Source organism: Poecilia formosa, unplaced genomic scaffold (genome assembly GCF_000485575.1).
Source record: "Poecilia formosa unplaced genomic scaffold, Poecilia_formosa-5.1.2 Scaffold79, whole genome shotgun sequence".
Classification (NCBI taxonomy): Eukaryota; Metazoa; Chordata; class Actinopteri; order Cyprinodontiformes; family Poeciliidae; genus Poecilia; species Poecilia formosa.
This window is the reverse complement of record NW_006800018.1, coordinates 754,681-772,770: the sequence shown is the minus strand read 5'-3', so window position 1 is coordinate 772,770 and position 18,090 is coordinate 754,681. Positions and strand designations below refer to the sequence as shown.

General features: G+C 40.3%; 1 protein-coding gene across 1 annotated transcript in view; it reads left to right on the top strand.

Moving 5' to 3' along the window:
• LOC107836733 (rho GTPase-activating protein 32-like) overlaps positions 1-18,090 on the top strand; it is a 58,664-nt gene that overhangs the window by 22,886 nt on the left and 17,688 nt on the right. The window contains exons 2-4 of the mRNA XM_016673576.1: positions 3,048-3,371; positions 13,174-13,279; positions 17,701-17,795. Coding sequence (XP_016529062.1) covers positions 3,277-3,371; positions 13,174-13,279; positions 17,701-17,795 — 296 coding nt within the window. The 5' untranslated portion in view covers positions 3,048-3,276. The remainder of the gene's footprint in view (positions 1-3,047; positions 3,372-13,173; positions 13,280-17,700; positions 17,796-18,090) is intronic.

Sequence of the window (18,090 nt, the reverse complement as noted above, 5' to 3'; positions counted from 1 at the left end):
ATTCTGAGCTGCTGTAAGAACTTAATGTGTGTCAACCAATAATATTTATTGTGGTTTAAAACTCTGGCAGGATGTTCCACAGCTGTCAGCTTTTTAGGAGTGATTTTCAGCTCCTTTACTATGACTGCACCTGCTTCCAGAGTCAGTATTCGGATCCATGTGAACACTAAAGCAAATTTAGATCTGTTATCACTTGTTACTGCTTAACAAACACTCTAAGCCTGGCGGTGCTGAAGGAGACTTGTCTCGTCTCTCATCTCCATCAGCCGGGAGCTGACTGGGACAAACACGGAGCCTTCTTAATTGAAGAAAAGTCAGTCCAAACAGTGACTGCTTCATGGGATTGAATATGGCATGGAATAAACTTCACATCTTTTGAAGCTCAAACAACTTTATGCTTTGTTTTTACTCAGAAAATCTGTCCGGCGGTGACTCAGAAAGTTGCTAAGTGTCCCGTTTACAGAATTAAAATGGTCTTGGGTCATTCTTTCTTTCATTCAGATAAATGTCTGAAAACCTGGGGATCATCCTAGTCTGGTACTTTCTCAAGGTTTAGGAACATTGACTTGTAGAGCTGAATCACTAAGATGGAGCTAACTTGAGCTGGGCGATGGCGCAGCAGAGAGTCGATTCTTTTATACTTCCAGTGACATTGTCACTACAAAAACTTTAACTCTGGGTTTCCTTCTTCTTCTCTTGTGTAAAACTTTTGAAGTGTTCAGTTTTGGGAAACGAGTAGTTGAGAGGTCTCATTGTTTCCTGAGAGGAAACTTGATCGTAAAGGTATAAATAAGTAAAGATGCACCGATACGGTTTCTCATTAGTGATCATTAATTATTCATATAAGAGAAGAGTAAACGCAGCATGTGTGAGAGCTTTTGCTATAAAACTATAACGGTCACTTTTTACTAGTTTATAGCGAAGACCAACTGATTTAAATTTGACTTTTTGTATAAAATATGTTTGAGGTGAAAATTTTACATCCAAAGGGCCACAGTGTGAAAGACTGAAGCATTTACTTCATGTCTTCCATGTTGGGGAGGAATTTTGACATTTAACAGTTCTCTGGCTGACAGCGGCACAATCTGCTGTTTTTCTTTGGCCTGCAGGTGGAACAGTGTAGTCATTTCTAATGTTTGTCTTGCTTCAAAATATTTCAGCTCAGTTGTGTATGCTGCCTGTTTCTCGTCAGTCTTTTTTTTTTCTTTTTTAAAACGACTTTGTTTACCCTCATCTGTCCTGCTGCCCCAATTACAACCATCCAAGTTCTGCCTTCTGCATTCCTAAGAACGAGGTTATAAATAAACTTCAAGATAAGTTTTGACATTCATTAAACATTTAAAATCATTGATGTTGGCATTTCAAAGCCCCCAAAAATAGATTTATCCCTCACCTCTAGTTGAAAGCTTAAAAGTATAAAACTGAGCAACTTTGTTGGAATAGATTCTGACTTCCTGGTATCTGCTGAAAGTCTCACTCTCTCGCTCTGTCTTGCAGCCAGAATTAAACATGTTGAAAATGCTGTCCATTTAATAACTTCTCTGTGCTTCCTTCAACTTCATCTTTAAAAGCACCACAGTGAAACTTAAAGTGGCCAACTCTGAGTATGCGTCTGTTTGTATCAACTTCAGCTCCAAAAACATTGTTGTCAGAGCAACCTGGCAACCTTAGTTCTTTCACTGACAGGAAAAATATGAGATTTTCCAATTTTCTACCTTGTTTTTCACCAGTCAAGCAGAAAGTGTGCTTACGAAAGGATTCCCTCCTGCATCGTTAGTAATGTGCATTTCCTCCACGATTTTGCAATTGTTTTTGTGATTTTTTTTATTTATATTTTTTGGCAATCAAAATCACTGATTTTGAGGTGCTACTTTAGAAGTTTACAATCATTTTTTCTCATTAAATCACGTTATTGCAAGGCCTGTAGAATAATTTGCCCCTACTGTCATGCAAAACAGAGGGAAACCACTTTTCTCGGTTCGTTTTTTTGTGCTTATTTAACAGTGAATATAATTTCACTCATCATACTGATCTGGGACTATAACTTCACCTGAAGTAAGGGGCAGGAAGAACAACTGCCACCTGCAGGTGGGAGCTAGCAGTCACTTAAACCCGGTGTTTTTGAGCAATTCTATGGAAATTTTGCAGTAAACTTAATTTTTCATTGGTGCAGAAAAGTTTTTCTGGGTATGTGGGTATTTATGTGAACTTACACAACTGCGGAAGGGCGAGAAACTTTAACGGATGTGTCCAAGTATTGTTATATGTTTGGTCTTGAACTTCAGTTTAATTCATATGAATTAAACTAAATACTTGCTAAAATATTTAGTACTTTGGTAGCTAAAGTACTTTAGTTGCTTATGATGCAACTAAAGTACATTTGAAAGCTTGTCGCAGTAAGCAATTAATCACATGATAAATGAAAATGAGCTTGATAATTTCTGCTCTGATGATGAATAGTTTTCTAAAGGCAGTTTTGTTTACACAGACTTCATAATCCATTTTATTTTTGGTTTCAGTGGGGTGAGGTTTTTATTTCCATTTTCTCCCTTGTTTTTGGTTGTTGTGTTTTAGTTTTGATATTTAAATTTCTTCCCATTTCAGGGCAAATTTGCATTATTGTGCCATTATTTTACTTGAAAATGGTCTCAAAATGACAATATTATCGTTTATCGCAATAACTTGTGGGACAATTTACCGTCCGGTAAAATCAGTTATTGTGACAGGCTTCAGCATGTAGATTCTGTAATTAATGCCAGCTGTCTGATGTAGTGCAGTCGTAGCTCTGTTGTTACCTTGACGGTGAAGAGCCTGTTCATTCCAGTCTGGGCTGGGAAGGGAACTTGAGAGCAGAGGATGGCAGCGTGGCCCGTGTTGGCGTTCAACTGTTGATTCACACATGGTGTGTGTGCCAGAGCCTCCATGTGTTTACACTGTGCCGAAATCCTGCTCATGATTTTCATGATTATTTCTCTTCCTCCTTACCCCCCTCCTCTCTCTTTTCATGTTCTCCTCATTTTTCTCTACGACACTCATCATTCCCTCAGCTCTGCGTCCCCTCTGATTCCTCCCACACTTTTCTCCTCCCCCCCACCCCTCGATCCCCTTGTTGTCATCTCTCTTGCCTCTACATGTGATTCCTTCTGTCTCATTTGTCTTTTGCCTTCCTGATCTACCTCTTCACATCCTCTCCCTCTCTCTCCTGCTCGTCCTTTCCTCCCTCCCTCACTCCCTCTCTCTCCTCTGGCAGGCTGCTCATTGCGGTGAGTCAGTATCATGGAGGCAGGCAGCGGGGCTGCCGCAGCGGTGGGGAGTGCAGCACTGGGACTGCTGGGAGCCACAGCCACGTCCAGCCATGACATCCTGGACAGGTAAGCGGCTGGCACACACCCTCAACGTTAACTCTATGGATTGTGTGTGTGTGTGTGTGTGAGAGAGAGAGAGGTAAAGGACCACACCTCAGGTACGGTTTTAGTGAGCATGCTAGTTTGTTTATAGTTATTGAAGGAGTGAGTGTTTGAGGTTTTAATGTGTGTGTCCGTTTTTGTCATGACTCCATGTTCCCTGGGTAAATAGCTTGCTTTATGACAGTTCAAAGATTTGGTGTGTATGTTGGTGTGTGTGTGGGTCCACATGTGTATGTTGATGGGATGGTGAGTTCCTCAAGGAGAAATGACACCAAGGTATGCGCAAGCAGGGGAGAGAGGGGAAGGGGGGAGGCATCGATGTACAGCCGTGCCTCACTGCGAGAGCTGAGCTGATAGGGTGAGTTTGCACAGTCACCACCCCACCCTGTATAAAGTTTGCCTCCCCCCACCTCCCCACCCCATCCACGACTCTACTCCCAAACGGAGCCTATCAGCCCCCATAGCAACTGGGAGACGGCGGTCCCTAATGGTCTCTGCTGGAAGCCTCCATTCACATCTCCAGCAGCCCCGGTCATTCAGCTCCACCAACACCATGCAGCTTTCAGCCAATTACGTCATCGTTCCAGCTGCACGCCCACACCAGCACGCTTGTGCAGTGTCATTACACACACACACACACACACACACACACACACACACACACACACACACACCCTCAACAATTCGTTAAACGCCAACAAACACACACATGCACCTGCATCTAAAATCCTGCTTCTAATGCTGGAGGCTGTTTTACCATAAACACTCACAACATTCCGGCACATGGCGGCTTGTCTTAGCAGTCAGCAGGTGCTGTGGGGGATGTCACTTATTTCCTCCACATCACAGTTGTTAATCTTCGTTGGGCTAATCTCAAGCACTTCCTGGGAATCTCTTCTGGCGCGTTGAGCGGTGAGACAGACCTTAAGGCGGTGACGTGTTCAGCTTCCTGTTTGCCTCGCTGCTGTGGTCACTGTCATTAAATGATTTGTATCTCTGAGTTTTAAACCTGTTTTAGGTGAAACGGTCAACCGTGTTCTGTGCCTTGCAAAAGTTTTCAAACCCTTGCACTTTAGCACATTGTGACATTACTTAGCACATTGTGACATTACAAACTACTGAGTATTTTGTCAGATTTTATGTGACCAACACAAAGTAGCACATAAGTGTTAAGTTGAAGAAAATTAGGCATGCTTTTCAGTTAAAGTAAAACAAATCTAATAACTGAGGATGAGTTTTGTTTTCAGTCCTGTTGAGTGAATATTTTGTAGAGCCACGTTTAGCTGCGGCTCTTTAGGGGTTTGTCTCTACAGGCTGTCTTCGTAAAACACTGACATGTCAGTCAGATTGAATGGAAAGTATCTGTAAGCAGCAGCTTTCAAGAATGTGCACAGAATCTCGATTGTTTTTAGGTCTGGACTTTGACTGGGCCGTTCCAATACACAAATTTGCTTTGATCTAAAGCATTGTGCTGTAGCTTTGATGTTAAGGGTGGTGGTCCTGCTGGAAGGTGAACCTCCATCCCAGCCTCAAGTAAGGATGCACTGATAAAACGGCTCCAATTTCCTTACTTTGGGTGATACTTGAATGATCCACTGATCTTATCTGCCTCTGCAAAGGTCTGAAAATCAGCTACTGTCTCCTTCTGCTCTGCAGTGAGACAGAGCTGACGGACAGACCGGTCCACCAGCTCACGTCTACCAACTCAGCAACTTGTCACTAGGAGTAGACGATATGAAGCTAAACTTTTACCACAATATTTTGGGGTACTATTGTGATAATGAAAAAAGTAACAATCAGAATTATTTACTGCTCCTTTTTTAGGTGTGGCAGTGACTGCATGACGCAGCAACCATAGCCCCACAAACACAAATAGTTGGATTTTAAGCCATTTGTAATATGCTTCCTAAGGACACCGTTCACATAAAGTGTGATATTTGTTACTTTAGGGACTTTTTTGTAGCCTTTTCCTCCAGTCCTGCTAAGGCAGCTTGATGGTGGTTATTTCTCTGCTGGATTAACATGTTATGTGTTTTTTTGTTTTTCTAGAGCTAGGGATAACCATCAAATCTACTCAGGCCCTCCACCTGCCCTCAGTCCATCTCCGCTCCTGAACTAGGTCTAAATCCTGCTCTGGGGTTACCATGGCAGCAGCAGCTTAGCATATATTAGACAGCGGTCCAACATGGCAACTGACGACAGTGTGGAGGACAAAAAAAAAAAAAAGAGAAAGAGAAAGGCAGGGCGTTTTGCCAAGGCTAGTGATTTATAAAATTTGTCCGAGAAATCCTGCTGGGTGAGGCTGGATCAGAGGATCAGCAGCTTGGGATCAGGAGGGGGGAGAGAGGAAGGGACGGGTTCCCCGAGATGACACCGAGAAATGGAGCTAAAAAGCTTTAGAGCTGCATTTTGTCTAGTGACTCTCTAATCCTGCTCGTTAGATGATTAATGCAGAAACAAATTCTGCATGAGGGTTAGGGTTATATGATATGTTAAAAACCACACTTTTCATTCCCTATTCATGTACATGCTCTGACTGTTGAATGTAATATGAGCATGTAATATTTTCTATGCGGTCTACATTAGGCATCCCTTTTTACACAGTGATGTACTCAAGTTCACACACTGCAAACTTTAATGGACACAAAACGTACAAAGCCAGTCATTGCCTGATTCTTTGTTTGAAGGAAAGAAAAATGACTGCAGGCAAACATGTTATTCATGTGGTGAAAATCTTCCCTGAACTTTGACTTTACTACAAAAAGTACAATTTACTCTTCCTAACTGTTGTCACAATACTGTTATAAAATATTTCATTAACTGATCTACTTTTCCGACGACCCTAATCAGAATTTGATTAATCGGACATAAAGTCGAAATGGCATCCTTTTTTGTCTTAAAGCTGCAGTACATAACTTTTACAAAATATGTATTTTTACATGTTTATTAAAACTGTCACCATGTCTTGTCAGCGTAATATTAGACAGATAATCTGTGAAAAGGCTTATTTTCTCCCTTAGCTACTGCTGACATCTGAAAAAATGAAGCGCTCTCGATCAGAAGCAACCAGAGTCGAGAGGAGGGTCTTACTGCTCTCAATCATCCTCGGGTACTTGCTGCTCAAACGGCTTAGCATTCCAGGTAAACCGTTTATCTGTCGTCATTGGAGGCCATGCTACCTACTCTTAGCATTCATGGCTCAGGCTAGTACCCTATGGGGAGGGTATGAGCAGTACCTTGACAGTGCTAAGACCCTCTTTCTGGCTCTGATTGGTTGTTTTTGACCGGGAGCGGTGCATTTGTTCAGATAATGGCAGGAACACAAGAAGGCGGCACAGGATCTAGTACCAAACTGTCACCACATTGTGACAGTTTTAACAAAATTGTAAAAAACATATATATATTTTTTAATGAAAGTTATATATATATATAAGGCTGCCGTACTCCAGACATCACGCCAGTCATTTTAAGGAAGCTTATTGGTCCCCCAAAAACGATAAAAACCTGGGCATTAACACGGATCAATAAAATCCTCGAGCTTGAAAATTGGACGTTATGCCGCTAACACTTAACTTTCGTCAACAACTCATAGGTGGAAGTGAGAGCTCCACGCAACGCAAATAAAGTCCCGGTCGGAACACAGTGCGCTAGATAATAAAACCTAAATTAACGAAGCTTTGAGGCAGATAAATTTTCCTCGAGGAATTTTAATAATCGAGGCACTCGTATCATTCACACAATTATGTTTCTAATGAAAATGTTTAATTACACACACAATGGGACTGTTTATGATCTGAACCAGGATGGTTACTAAGCTGTTAACAGTCCAATGACTCAAACAATACAGTGCGCCAGATCAGATGAGTTGGACAGAGTTTTTTTTTTTTTTTTTCTTCTTCTTCTTCTGAAGAGTTATGTGTATGGACGTGTCGTCTGTGATGCCATATGTAGGACAGATAGTCCGCCTCAGTGGGATAGGAGCTAAACTCCTGGCCAACTGGAGCGATTTCCAGTCTGTGGAGAAGATCCAGATTGTGCATAAGGTGATAATTGCATGCGTTGCTCACTAATAGCTTCTGCTGATTCTTCCCTCTCTGTTGGTTGTTGGTTGTTTTGTTATTATTTTTCTTTGGTACAGGCGAAGTTTTCTCTAGCTAGAACAAGCCGAATACTTTAAAGGTGCATCAGTGAGGAATTCTGACATGATTAAATGTGCAGGGATGAAAAAACGGCACAGATTTAAGAAGCCATTAAATGGATAGCGCACTTGGCACGGTTGAAATAAACGGATCCAAACGTCAGCTGTGACCTCAGGCTGGCCGCTCTGATGTGCGACCGTCTGAGCCAACATGAACCTCTCACGCTGATGGGACGGACGCGTTCTGAATCACAGGCCTCACTTCCAGCGAGAACACGGACACACTGATGTGTTGTGTATAAACTGGGAACATGGTGAGAATTCTCGGTGCCCACTGGAGCTGAAGCTGTCTTATTGATATCACAACCAACTGCTTTATTTTGAGCAGAAAAAATACACAGTGACAGGTCTGCTTTCATTCAGAGTTGAGGATGATGCTTACTAAAACATTTCTTTTCTGCAGCTAGTGGGAACTGCTGAGTCTGTGTCTAAAAATGCAACTTTTGTGACAGTTGTTTGTGTAATGTAGATCTGTGAATCTTGGCTAAACTCAACAATGGGCTCAGCTCAGTGTTTATGTGTTACATTACACCAATACTTATTGTAGCTGGGGTCGGGACTTTAATGCGTTAATGTCTATTAATTAATTACATATTTTCACACATTAAAAATTTTAACGCAATTTTAAAAAAAAATTAACATACAAAAGTCCTGAGCAAGAACCTTTGTATTCTAGTGTTTCTATTTGTTTGTAATAGCACTTTGCGTTTTGAATAACCTAATTAACACATTTAAAAAAATAAAAAATCTTTGGTTTTGATCTCGTATAATTACTTATTTAATAATTTAGCAGCAAAAACAAGTTTTGAGTTGAAAATGTTGCTTTTTTGTTTGTTTTTGGTTAAAATGCAGTTAACTGCAATTAACTACTTATAGACAATACATAACAAATTCAAATCGAGTTAATTGTTATCAAGCTCCACCACTTAATTTTAAGCTGCCCTTTTGTTGCATGAAATGTAGGAACTGAGTTCCACCATTTCTCAGTTTCATGGATTCATTTTAGGTACAAAAAGAAATTATAAGACTCCATGCTTTTAGATTGAAAATGGGATGAAGTCAACTTGCGACTGGAAAGTTTAACCTCCCTGATCAGAAACCAAAAATCTGACCTTAGTTCTGATTGATGAGTGCGCCAAATCAACGGCGACTTGATTGCATTAACAATCAAGAGCTTTCTACTTGGTGTAGAAAGCTCAAAGTTAGCTTTTAGTTCTTTGTGTTGATATTACTGTGATATCTGCTGACCCCAGGCCTCTTTATACTACTGTAGCGTTTATGGTTATTGGCTCAATTTATTAAAATATTAATTAGAATCCTTGAATGAAGTGGTAATAAATTTTATTGCTCGGTTACTGTTATTTCGCCTGTCGGTTTAAACCAGCATGTGAAGCCGAGGCTGTTTATTTGCTGTAGAGCTGAGCGTGATGCCCAAGGAGCTCCCTGCAGCATTCCATCACCACTCATTGGCTTTCCTTTCATCAGCGCAGGACAGTAATGTCCTCTAGAGGGTTGTATTGGCAGTTCTGAAAGTGGCTTGTATCCACGTGTTTTCCGTTAAGGCTCAGAAAACGTGCTCTGCTCCAAAGAGTTGTGGATATAAGCAGTGATCACATCCATCCATCCAAGCTGGCACACTTGTTGCTCCGACTCTACTGGGCTCGTGTTCCTCACGGGATCCCTTATCATATTTGTCATCGACAAACCAGATTTCATCCTGAGCCGCTTCTGACTTCTTCCTATGCAGATGTAGATGAAGATATGATTACATGACGCCTTGAATCTTGTAGAATGTGATAAAAACATAAACTTTTTTCACACCGGCAGTCAAATGTTACTGAGATTCCTCTGATTTGCTCAACATTTACTACATGATGATATCAGATTTAGTGCATCAGGACATTGCTCTGGAAACTGCAAGCTTTTCCAATTTCAGGCTAGATGTTGAACGACTAAGTTCACATGGAAAAGTTATGGTGCATTTTAGGGTCGTCTTGAAATTTCACCCCAAAGCTGAATATCTCTAACTTTTTGAGGAGTTTATATTTAGGCTTATTTAGCCCTTTTGGTATTGTTAGACTTCTTTTCGAATTGATTTTTGTTTATGCAACTATCTATGTAGAGCTGGTTGATATATTAGATCATAGAATGTGTCGACAGTCCGCCAAAGCAGAGAGACTGTGGGATCGTCTTTAGATAGAGCACATTCCCCGCATTGCAGTTCTCGTCTCTCCCTCAAACACATCACTTTTGTTTTGTTCCTTTTCTTTCACCTTCATGAATAACTCTATGTTTCAGGGTCAATATGGTTGGTTGTCTTAATCACAATGGTATTGTATTTTTTTCAGTATTCCTGTTAAAGGGGAGTTTTTCTCTCCACTGTCGCTGCATGTATGTTCAGTATCATGGATTACCGATAAACTGAACTTTGACCTTGATTTTTTTTCCCCTTCATATTACTCTTTTTCATTCAAAACTATTATGTCAATAAGTGACATGTTTGTTTTAAACTGTAAATGATTGAAATAAACAAAAAATGTCTGAAATTTACTGTATTGTTAATAACAAGGATAAATGACAGATGTCATTTATTGCACATTTGTTAAGTGCCTTTAGGTGATATTTGTTGTAAACTGCAGCTATATAAATGAAATAAAATTGGAAAAAAAAATCACAAATCTTTACATCATTTGTTTTAAAGTAGGTCTAGTTGACTGTATGTGTGAACATAACTTCCAGAAAAATTTCCCTCCTGCTTTATGAATTTAGCGCCTAGTGCTCTCAGCAACATTCGCTGCTTTTTTTGTCTTTCCCACACAGACAGCTGTTTGCTTTTTGAAAAAGAGCTGCAGCTGAATACACACACACACACACACACACACACACACACACACACACACACACACACAGAGGGAGCTGCAGCCTGCTGCCAGTTGAATAGGGTTGTACCTTCACTAGTCTACTGTGAACGTCATTGTTAAACATGCTTGATTGTTGGTGAAAACCGAGACCTTTATTGATTTATTTTTTTTTTATCAGTAATTGTTTCTTGAAGCTGTGAACATAAAAATAGGCCCTGATTTTTATATAATATGGCTGGCTGGCTGACTAACGGTATGATTCCAAGAAAAAAGATTAATCAAAAATGTATAATGGTATAAGCATTTCATATCCATCTATCAAATTAAATTATTTATTAATTTCCGTTTTAAACATCCAAAATACTGCCAAACTAGTGAGGAGAACTTCATTTATCTTCAGCCATTGATAACTGAAGAGTGAGTGAGTTAGTTGATGCTACCAGCCTTTCTCAGCTCCGTCTTTCCTCTGTCTACATCCCCCAGAATGCCATGCGGTTCTGGATCAAAGTTCTGTGAAGTTATAAAAATTTTAAGTCATATTTTCTTTTGACAGATCACATGTCTATCACAGTTGATATTATTGTTTTATTGCCCAGGTTAGAACAGATGTGTAACAACCTGACCAGTGACCAGACATATGTCAGACAAGATTTAGCTTTTTTGAATCAGCTGTCTTTCTTCTTAGTGTTGTTTTGTTTACAGCAGCTGCTCTCTCTCCCAGCTTGACTTTAAGATGATGGGAAAGTGTTGGATCAGTTCTAGATTGAGCCAGAAAGACATCCCTCGTAGAACTCCTCCCAGCAGACGGACGTCTACGTCTTTAAACGTTAGAAAGAGCAAGCTGCCTCTCAGTTGGAGATCCTTTTCAAACTCCAAGCGCTTTCTACATTAGGTCACTGAAAGAGGCGAATTGTCTTAGTGTTTCACTGGCTAGCTTTCCCACTGGTTGATGATATAATGAAATGAAATGAAATGATTACCCCCTCCAGCATATTTTCAGTCAGACATGCAGTGGCTCCAGTGGTGAGGAGCAGTGGTTGAACAGAAATGCTGGGAGGGATTCATGTCTTTCATTTCAGAGCAAAAATTGAGCCGTTGTTCTTGTTATTGACCAAAATTGAGGCAAATGGAAATGTGCAGTCGGGACTAAAACTTCTCACCATTTTAAATGTGTGATTTTGCTGGTTGTTTACCGACATAGTGGGATAGAGGACCAGTTTGAACTAGAGACTGTAGCACAAGAGGCTCTTGGAGAAATTCTGTCACATTTCCCTCATGTTTGGCCTCAATGACTGTAGAAAGACAAGAAAAGGGGGATGGAAACAAGATTTTTGAGCCTTGCTGTGAAACTATGTGCTGCAGGGGCTGAAGGAGCACTTCCTGTTTGCTGACATGCCTCTTCATCAGGGAGTGTTGAATTGTGGGACTGCAGTGCAGCTCTGAGCAGAGAGGCTGAGTAAGTTGTTGAAGCCGGTTCTCCTTCTAGGTGGTCCTTAAAGCTCCTTGGTATTTTTGATGTTTTTTATTTAAAGGGATACACAACTACTTGAATATGTTGGCCTAAAACTGTTGTGATTTTTCTATTAACTATATTACCACCTACAAAACGTCTACATTGGGGCAAACTGCCTCAAAGTTTTCATGAACAACCGTGGTCAGCTTGTGGCTTTCTGCTTACTATATTAGCAGGAGCTAACGCCATTCGCATGAATCAAATCAGAACATATTTCTATTTCTAATGAATGAATGTTTAGTGAAAATTAAGCATCTTTAAATCTTTGTAACACAATATATTTGGGAAAATGTTTTGATCCCGATGCTTACAGTAAGCAGCTTGAGTTAGAAACTGGAGCTCTTTGCTCTCCTTTCCAGTTAGCATTTCCAGCTTTTTCAGCCGACTCTCTCCTCTTCATCAGTTTGGTTTCCCCTTCTTGCTTTTGCATTGCCTTCTTTTTCAACATGGTGCGTTTTAAAGTGAAGGGGCTCATCTTTCAATTTGCTAAAGTAGCTCTAAGTTGCCTTAGCTAGCACCTCACATGCTTCATCTACCCAGGATACTGCAGCGTACACATGGCGATGACGGTGTGACAATATTTCATTTGAGTTTATAAAAACTAAACAGCCGACAGTCTTTTTACTGTTTTGTTTTTACATCTGAAATAAATGTTTCTCACATAAAGTCTATTGTTACAACAAGTCGTGGATCCCTTTAAAGGCTAAACATGACTCATTTACAGTTATATGAGCAGGATATTAGGGCAGAGGAGGCTTTATTTATGTTGGTGTTCTTTTTCAAACGGGGACAAAGAAAGTATAGATGGAAAATAACCCGACCAGCTCCTACATGGCAGCTTAAAATTATTCCTCAACATACTTTTAGGGATTAAGTGCTGGAATTTCACATTTTTATTAAAGACGGCTCAAAACATTTTTGCAACCGATGGTAAACACTGTCAAAGCAGTGGATGCTATGGTTCTGCTTAAATCAGACTGATGACAAATCACTAAAAAGGGGGGAGAAATGAAACAGAAATTTTTAATTTCATTTTAATTTTGTTTGGATTTTAATCCAAGTTTCAACACCGGAATGAAATGAAGACGTTTCATCTAGGCGACAAATATACAGTCATCAGTCTGACCTACCTTTCCGCTCTGTGTGTTGTCCAGTATAATTGACCATGCGTGGTACTGTGTGTGTTGGCTGTAGGAGCCTGAGGCCAGGACGCCACATAGAGGACGATAACATCGTGCCTGAACTCGCGCACATCCATCCCAGAGAGAGACCCGACTGGGAGGAGACCATCAGTGCCATGGTGAGACTCAAACAGCTCTGTTAATCAGTCAGACATGCTTTACTTCATAAAAACAAAAACATAAAAAGCCATAAAACACATGTGAACATTGAAGCTTCAGTGCTGAGAATGCACTACCTACTATTGGAAAGAAAGCCAAGCTCAGTTCTAGAACATGAATAAAACTCTGTTATTTCAGTCTTTTTAAAAATGCATCAGTTCGACATCGATGTTCTCTAACAAACCCCGGAGGCTTCACAGAACAGCTGGATTTGTTCTCAGGTTAAATGGCACACAGCTGGACTATAATTACTTGCTAGGTGCCTGTGGTTGTTCTGGATTTTAATTTGGAGTGTCAGAATAAAGAGGGACAAATGTGCCGCACATATGCGTGAACCACAAATCAAGTCTCGTTTAATTTGCACGTCATAATTATGCACCAATTTGCTTTGGTCTGTCGAGTAAAATCTCAATTAGTAGAAAATGGGGGAAAGTTTCAGCAGTTTGGAGTTTGTTGGTGAGATATTGTAGTCATTAAAAAGTCTATTATTTCAAACCCATTGTTTATTCAGCTCAGTCCAGTTCACTGGGAATAATAGTTTTTCTATATTCACCCAAAGTGAATCTCTTCCGTCGTCTGGCCGTGTTTCCCAGTTCTGACTCTGGCTCCCTCCTCAGCTTCTGTTTATAAAGCAGCAGGCCGACGAGTTTTAACTTCCACTCCTCCGAGAACGGCGCCTCAGGTTTCTGATCAACCGAACCACTTCAGACTCTCTGCCGTCTTCCTGTCCTGTCGTCTGTTCACTTCAGCCCAACTCCGGTGCTGGTTCCATTCAGCACGCGGCATCATTCATTATTTCCTTTCCTCCCCTGGTTTTACTGCGGGCCTTGCATCTCGCATCAACAGCACAGTGAAAATGAGGCCGTCTCCATGGTAACACGCTGAGCCACCCGTGGTTGGCGCGTGGTAAGAGCTTTCTTGCAAGTGTTCGCTTCGATCCGGCAACAGACAGAGAGACCGACACCAGCCTTATTCATCAATATTCATCACCAAGCTGATGAATATTGATCAGAGAGGCGGGGCTTTTAATTCTTCATGTTGGCTCATCTCTGGTCGACATTTGAGAGCAGAGCGGCTATGAACTGGGCTGAGATTAAATTCTGGATATCTCCAGTGGCTCCAGGAGGTGATAGATATTAAGCAACTTAGTGTAAGCTGTTACACCAACGCCCTGTTGCACCGGGGAGCAGAGAAATGGAGCAAAATGCTCCCAAAGCCCAGTGGGCTAATGGTGCAGAGCTTTACACCAAACATGGCACAGGATGTGGTACTTTGATCTGAGCTCCCTGATGGTGGTGGATGCTGAAACTTTTCAGGCAAGATGTAAATTCGAACTCTTGCTTCTTGTTTTTTTTTATTATCAAAGAGGGAGTAGTTCAAAACTCAGACTGGCACAACTCGCACAGATGATTGATCAGAAACCCAAAACTAGATCATAATGACTCACTAGAAAGTATTGTGTATTTTCCAGGCACATTAAACAATCAAGTACTGCGTTCAGTTATTATAAAAATACTATGCATCAACCATAATTTAAAAGAAATTTGACTACATAATTTAATGTCTTGAAATTGGGCCTCTGTTTCTTTAAGAACTCCTGGTCTTTCTGAAACTCGACCTTCAGGAAGTCATCACAACATCAGTTCCACCAGTTGTCTGCTAATTGCTTCTTGCTAGTCTGAAGGAGCTGAGTGGGGAAGGAGGAGGGCAGGGTGCTTTGTGAACTGAGAGTTTAGAAGCTGCAGCTCCGAGGAGGATCTTTGTCTTGAAGGCGGCGCTCGGTCCACCCAGGTGTTTTGCACAGCTGAACGGTTGCCACGGGAGATTAAAGGATTTCTCAAACATGACAACACTCTGATGAGGAAATAACATAACATGACGTTAAGCTAAAAAAAAAAAAGAGTCAATTTTACACAATAGTGCACGTTTAATATAAAAGAGTGTCGAGCATGAGCTGATTAACAAGATGAACAAAATTCTTAAATTAAGTAAATCCATAAATTTACAGAAAAATGAAGTACTTGGAGAAACGATACTGCATGTGTTGTTTCATCATGTCACTGAACTGCAGCAGTTACTGTATTAGCTCTAATAGATGTAAAAATCATCAGTACCCTCATGGTCAGTATGACGTGTCATCGCAATATCAGTGTGTACAATATTCATATCGCAAAGAGACAATAATTGTCGGCCAATATATATAGATTATATTTTGATGAAATGGGAAATGTATTAGTGTTATACATGGGCTAAATATTGTTCTGACCTTTTTAGGTCATTCTTATTACTGCTGCCATGCCAGGCGTTGGGTGTTATTCTGTACCATCTAATATAGTCAAGAAAGAGAAACTAATGAGTGAACTGAGAAGAGGTTTCAGGTAAATGTTACAATTAACTCACCTCAGTTAACACCTTGAACGGACATGAGAAACACCATGGAGGAGGACGTCAGGACCGATTCTCGGACAGCAGGCCGGGATAATTTCAACAGTTGGTTTGTTTGACAAAAGCCTGATTCCACTGATCTCCATTGTCCTTTAAGGGACCTGGTTGTCCACTGAAGGACTTCAGCGTAATGCTGTGTGTGGACAGAAAGGCTAACTGCATGCTGTCTGCTGAGGGTTGGGTATTCAAGATGTAAGTGAGGTAGCACTGTGCCACAGAACCCAACGCTGCAGTGCTTAAAACAGCCTGTTGGCTCTGTCAGCTTCATGCTGTGAAGACCTTGGGTAGAGGAGGTGCAGAAAGTTCCAGCTGACTTCATCTGCATACCACCTTCACTGTCACGCCGTCTGGCTGCCGGGTCACAAGCTGCTTACAAGAAACTTTCCCAAATAACAATCTCTGCTTTCTTAAGAGCTCACATAATGTCCAGGGGTCAGTTTTCAGTCTGTTTTTCAAAAACAAACCAAAACAGAGAATGACTTCTTCTGTTTTTATTTGTGTTTCCTGTAGTTTTATTTTCGTCTGGCAATCAGCGACTAAAATTCAATCACTGTCACTTAAACGATAAAAATCTGCTGATATTTCTTGACTATGTATTTACAACACAAAGTTATGAGAATCTGCTGCATAAGTTGCACGGGTTACACCCGATACAGCTAAGTGTGAATCTGATTGGAAGTAAGTTAGGTTGAATTGGGCAGAATATTAATATCATGCAGCAGTCAATGTCTGTCTTTTCTTTATATCATACATTCTGATTAGCCATGGTTGATGGATCTGTTTTTTGGACTAACTGGCAGATAAATTTGCTTCAGCGTCCTCATATGCGGCTTGTTTTACATTTCAAATAGCAGGATGTCAGTATAAATACACATGAGGACAACAGTTAAAAGACCGGCTAACATTTAATTAATTTAATTTCCCTTTGGGATCAATAAGAGATCTTAAAGAGGATAAAATAAATATTTGATCTCGAGGAGTTTTAGCCTGGTTAAATAAAGATTAAAGATGAATAAAGTAGATTTGAGTCTGAACATCACATCCATTGCTTGAACTTTTTCTGTCTTAAAGAACGTCTTTGTAAAAGAAAAAAATAAAGATCAATACACCACTTTGCAAAATATTTAATAATCCTTAAGCTTTTTCACTTGTTTTCATGTTATGATCCGAAAACTACAAACAGTTTCAAACATATTTTTATGTCATAGACCAAAAAACAATAATTCAGTCTGATTTCAGTTTGCTTTATGCAGAATAGGTGTTTTACCTGGAGAAGACAAAAAGGAACCTTTTAGCCTCTAAACCTTTAAAATGTGCAAAGCAGGCAGAGAGGAGGAGAGAGATGGCTCCACAAAGTACACTACAATTTTCATGTTTTATTTCTAAAACAGTTATGTAAAGTTGTTGCACTGAAAACATTTTTATTAATAGACACTTAATGCTAAACACCTAGTGTTGTTTTGGGGTTATAAATACTTTTACACTCTAAAACTTCCACGTTTTTTTTCTGGATGTACTTCACTAAACACAGAAACAACACCTTCTGCAAAAAACCCCCCCAAAAAACAACTTTGTTCTTCCTCAGTCAGATGACATAACTGCTTATTCAAGCAGCTTTGACACAAGATCATGGGATGTATTTCTGCTGTGTTTACAGAAGTAACTTCCACCGCATCTACAACTGACCTCTTGACCTCCTCTGTTAACTGAGCGTACAAATGGAGGTAGCGGGTGATCCGTACCAGCACACTCCCCCACCAAATCATTGTTTCAATAATCTCATTTGATCTGAATCTGCAACTTGCGCACAATTCACTAGAAAAGTGTTGACAGCGCCTCATAGATGTAGTATGTCTGTACCAGATGAATGTTTATGCACACATATCACTAATATTTGTGCTTCTGATAGTTTGAACTTTTTTATTTTCTTCTTCAGGCACGAAGTGCGGAGATTCCTGAGCTAAGGGCGGAGCCCCTCATGCGCTCCAGCAGCAGCAGTACGGCCAGCATGAAGGTCAAAAATGTCAAGAAGTGAGTAATCACACACACCCACACACACCCACACAGGTTATATATTTTTGCTTGATGTGTGCTCCATTGTATCTTTGTCCACCACCTGGAAAGAACTAATTTCTTACATTGCTTTTTCACAATAAATGTAAGAGCATTACTCATTTCTATAAAAGAACCAGTGTTTTAATTTGAGTGTTTTAACAGATCTCAAAGAAAAGTTGAGTTCTACCAAGCTATTTAAAGATAAAATCAATCATCTTGTTTGTAGTTTTCCAAGCTATAATGTCCAAATTTCTTCCAGAGGTATCTGCCA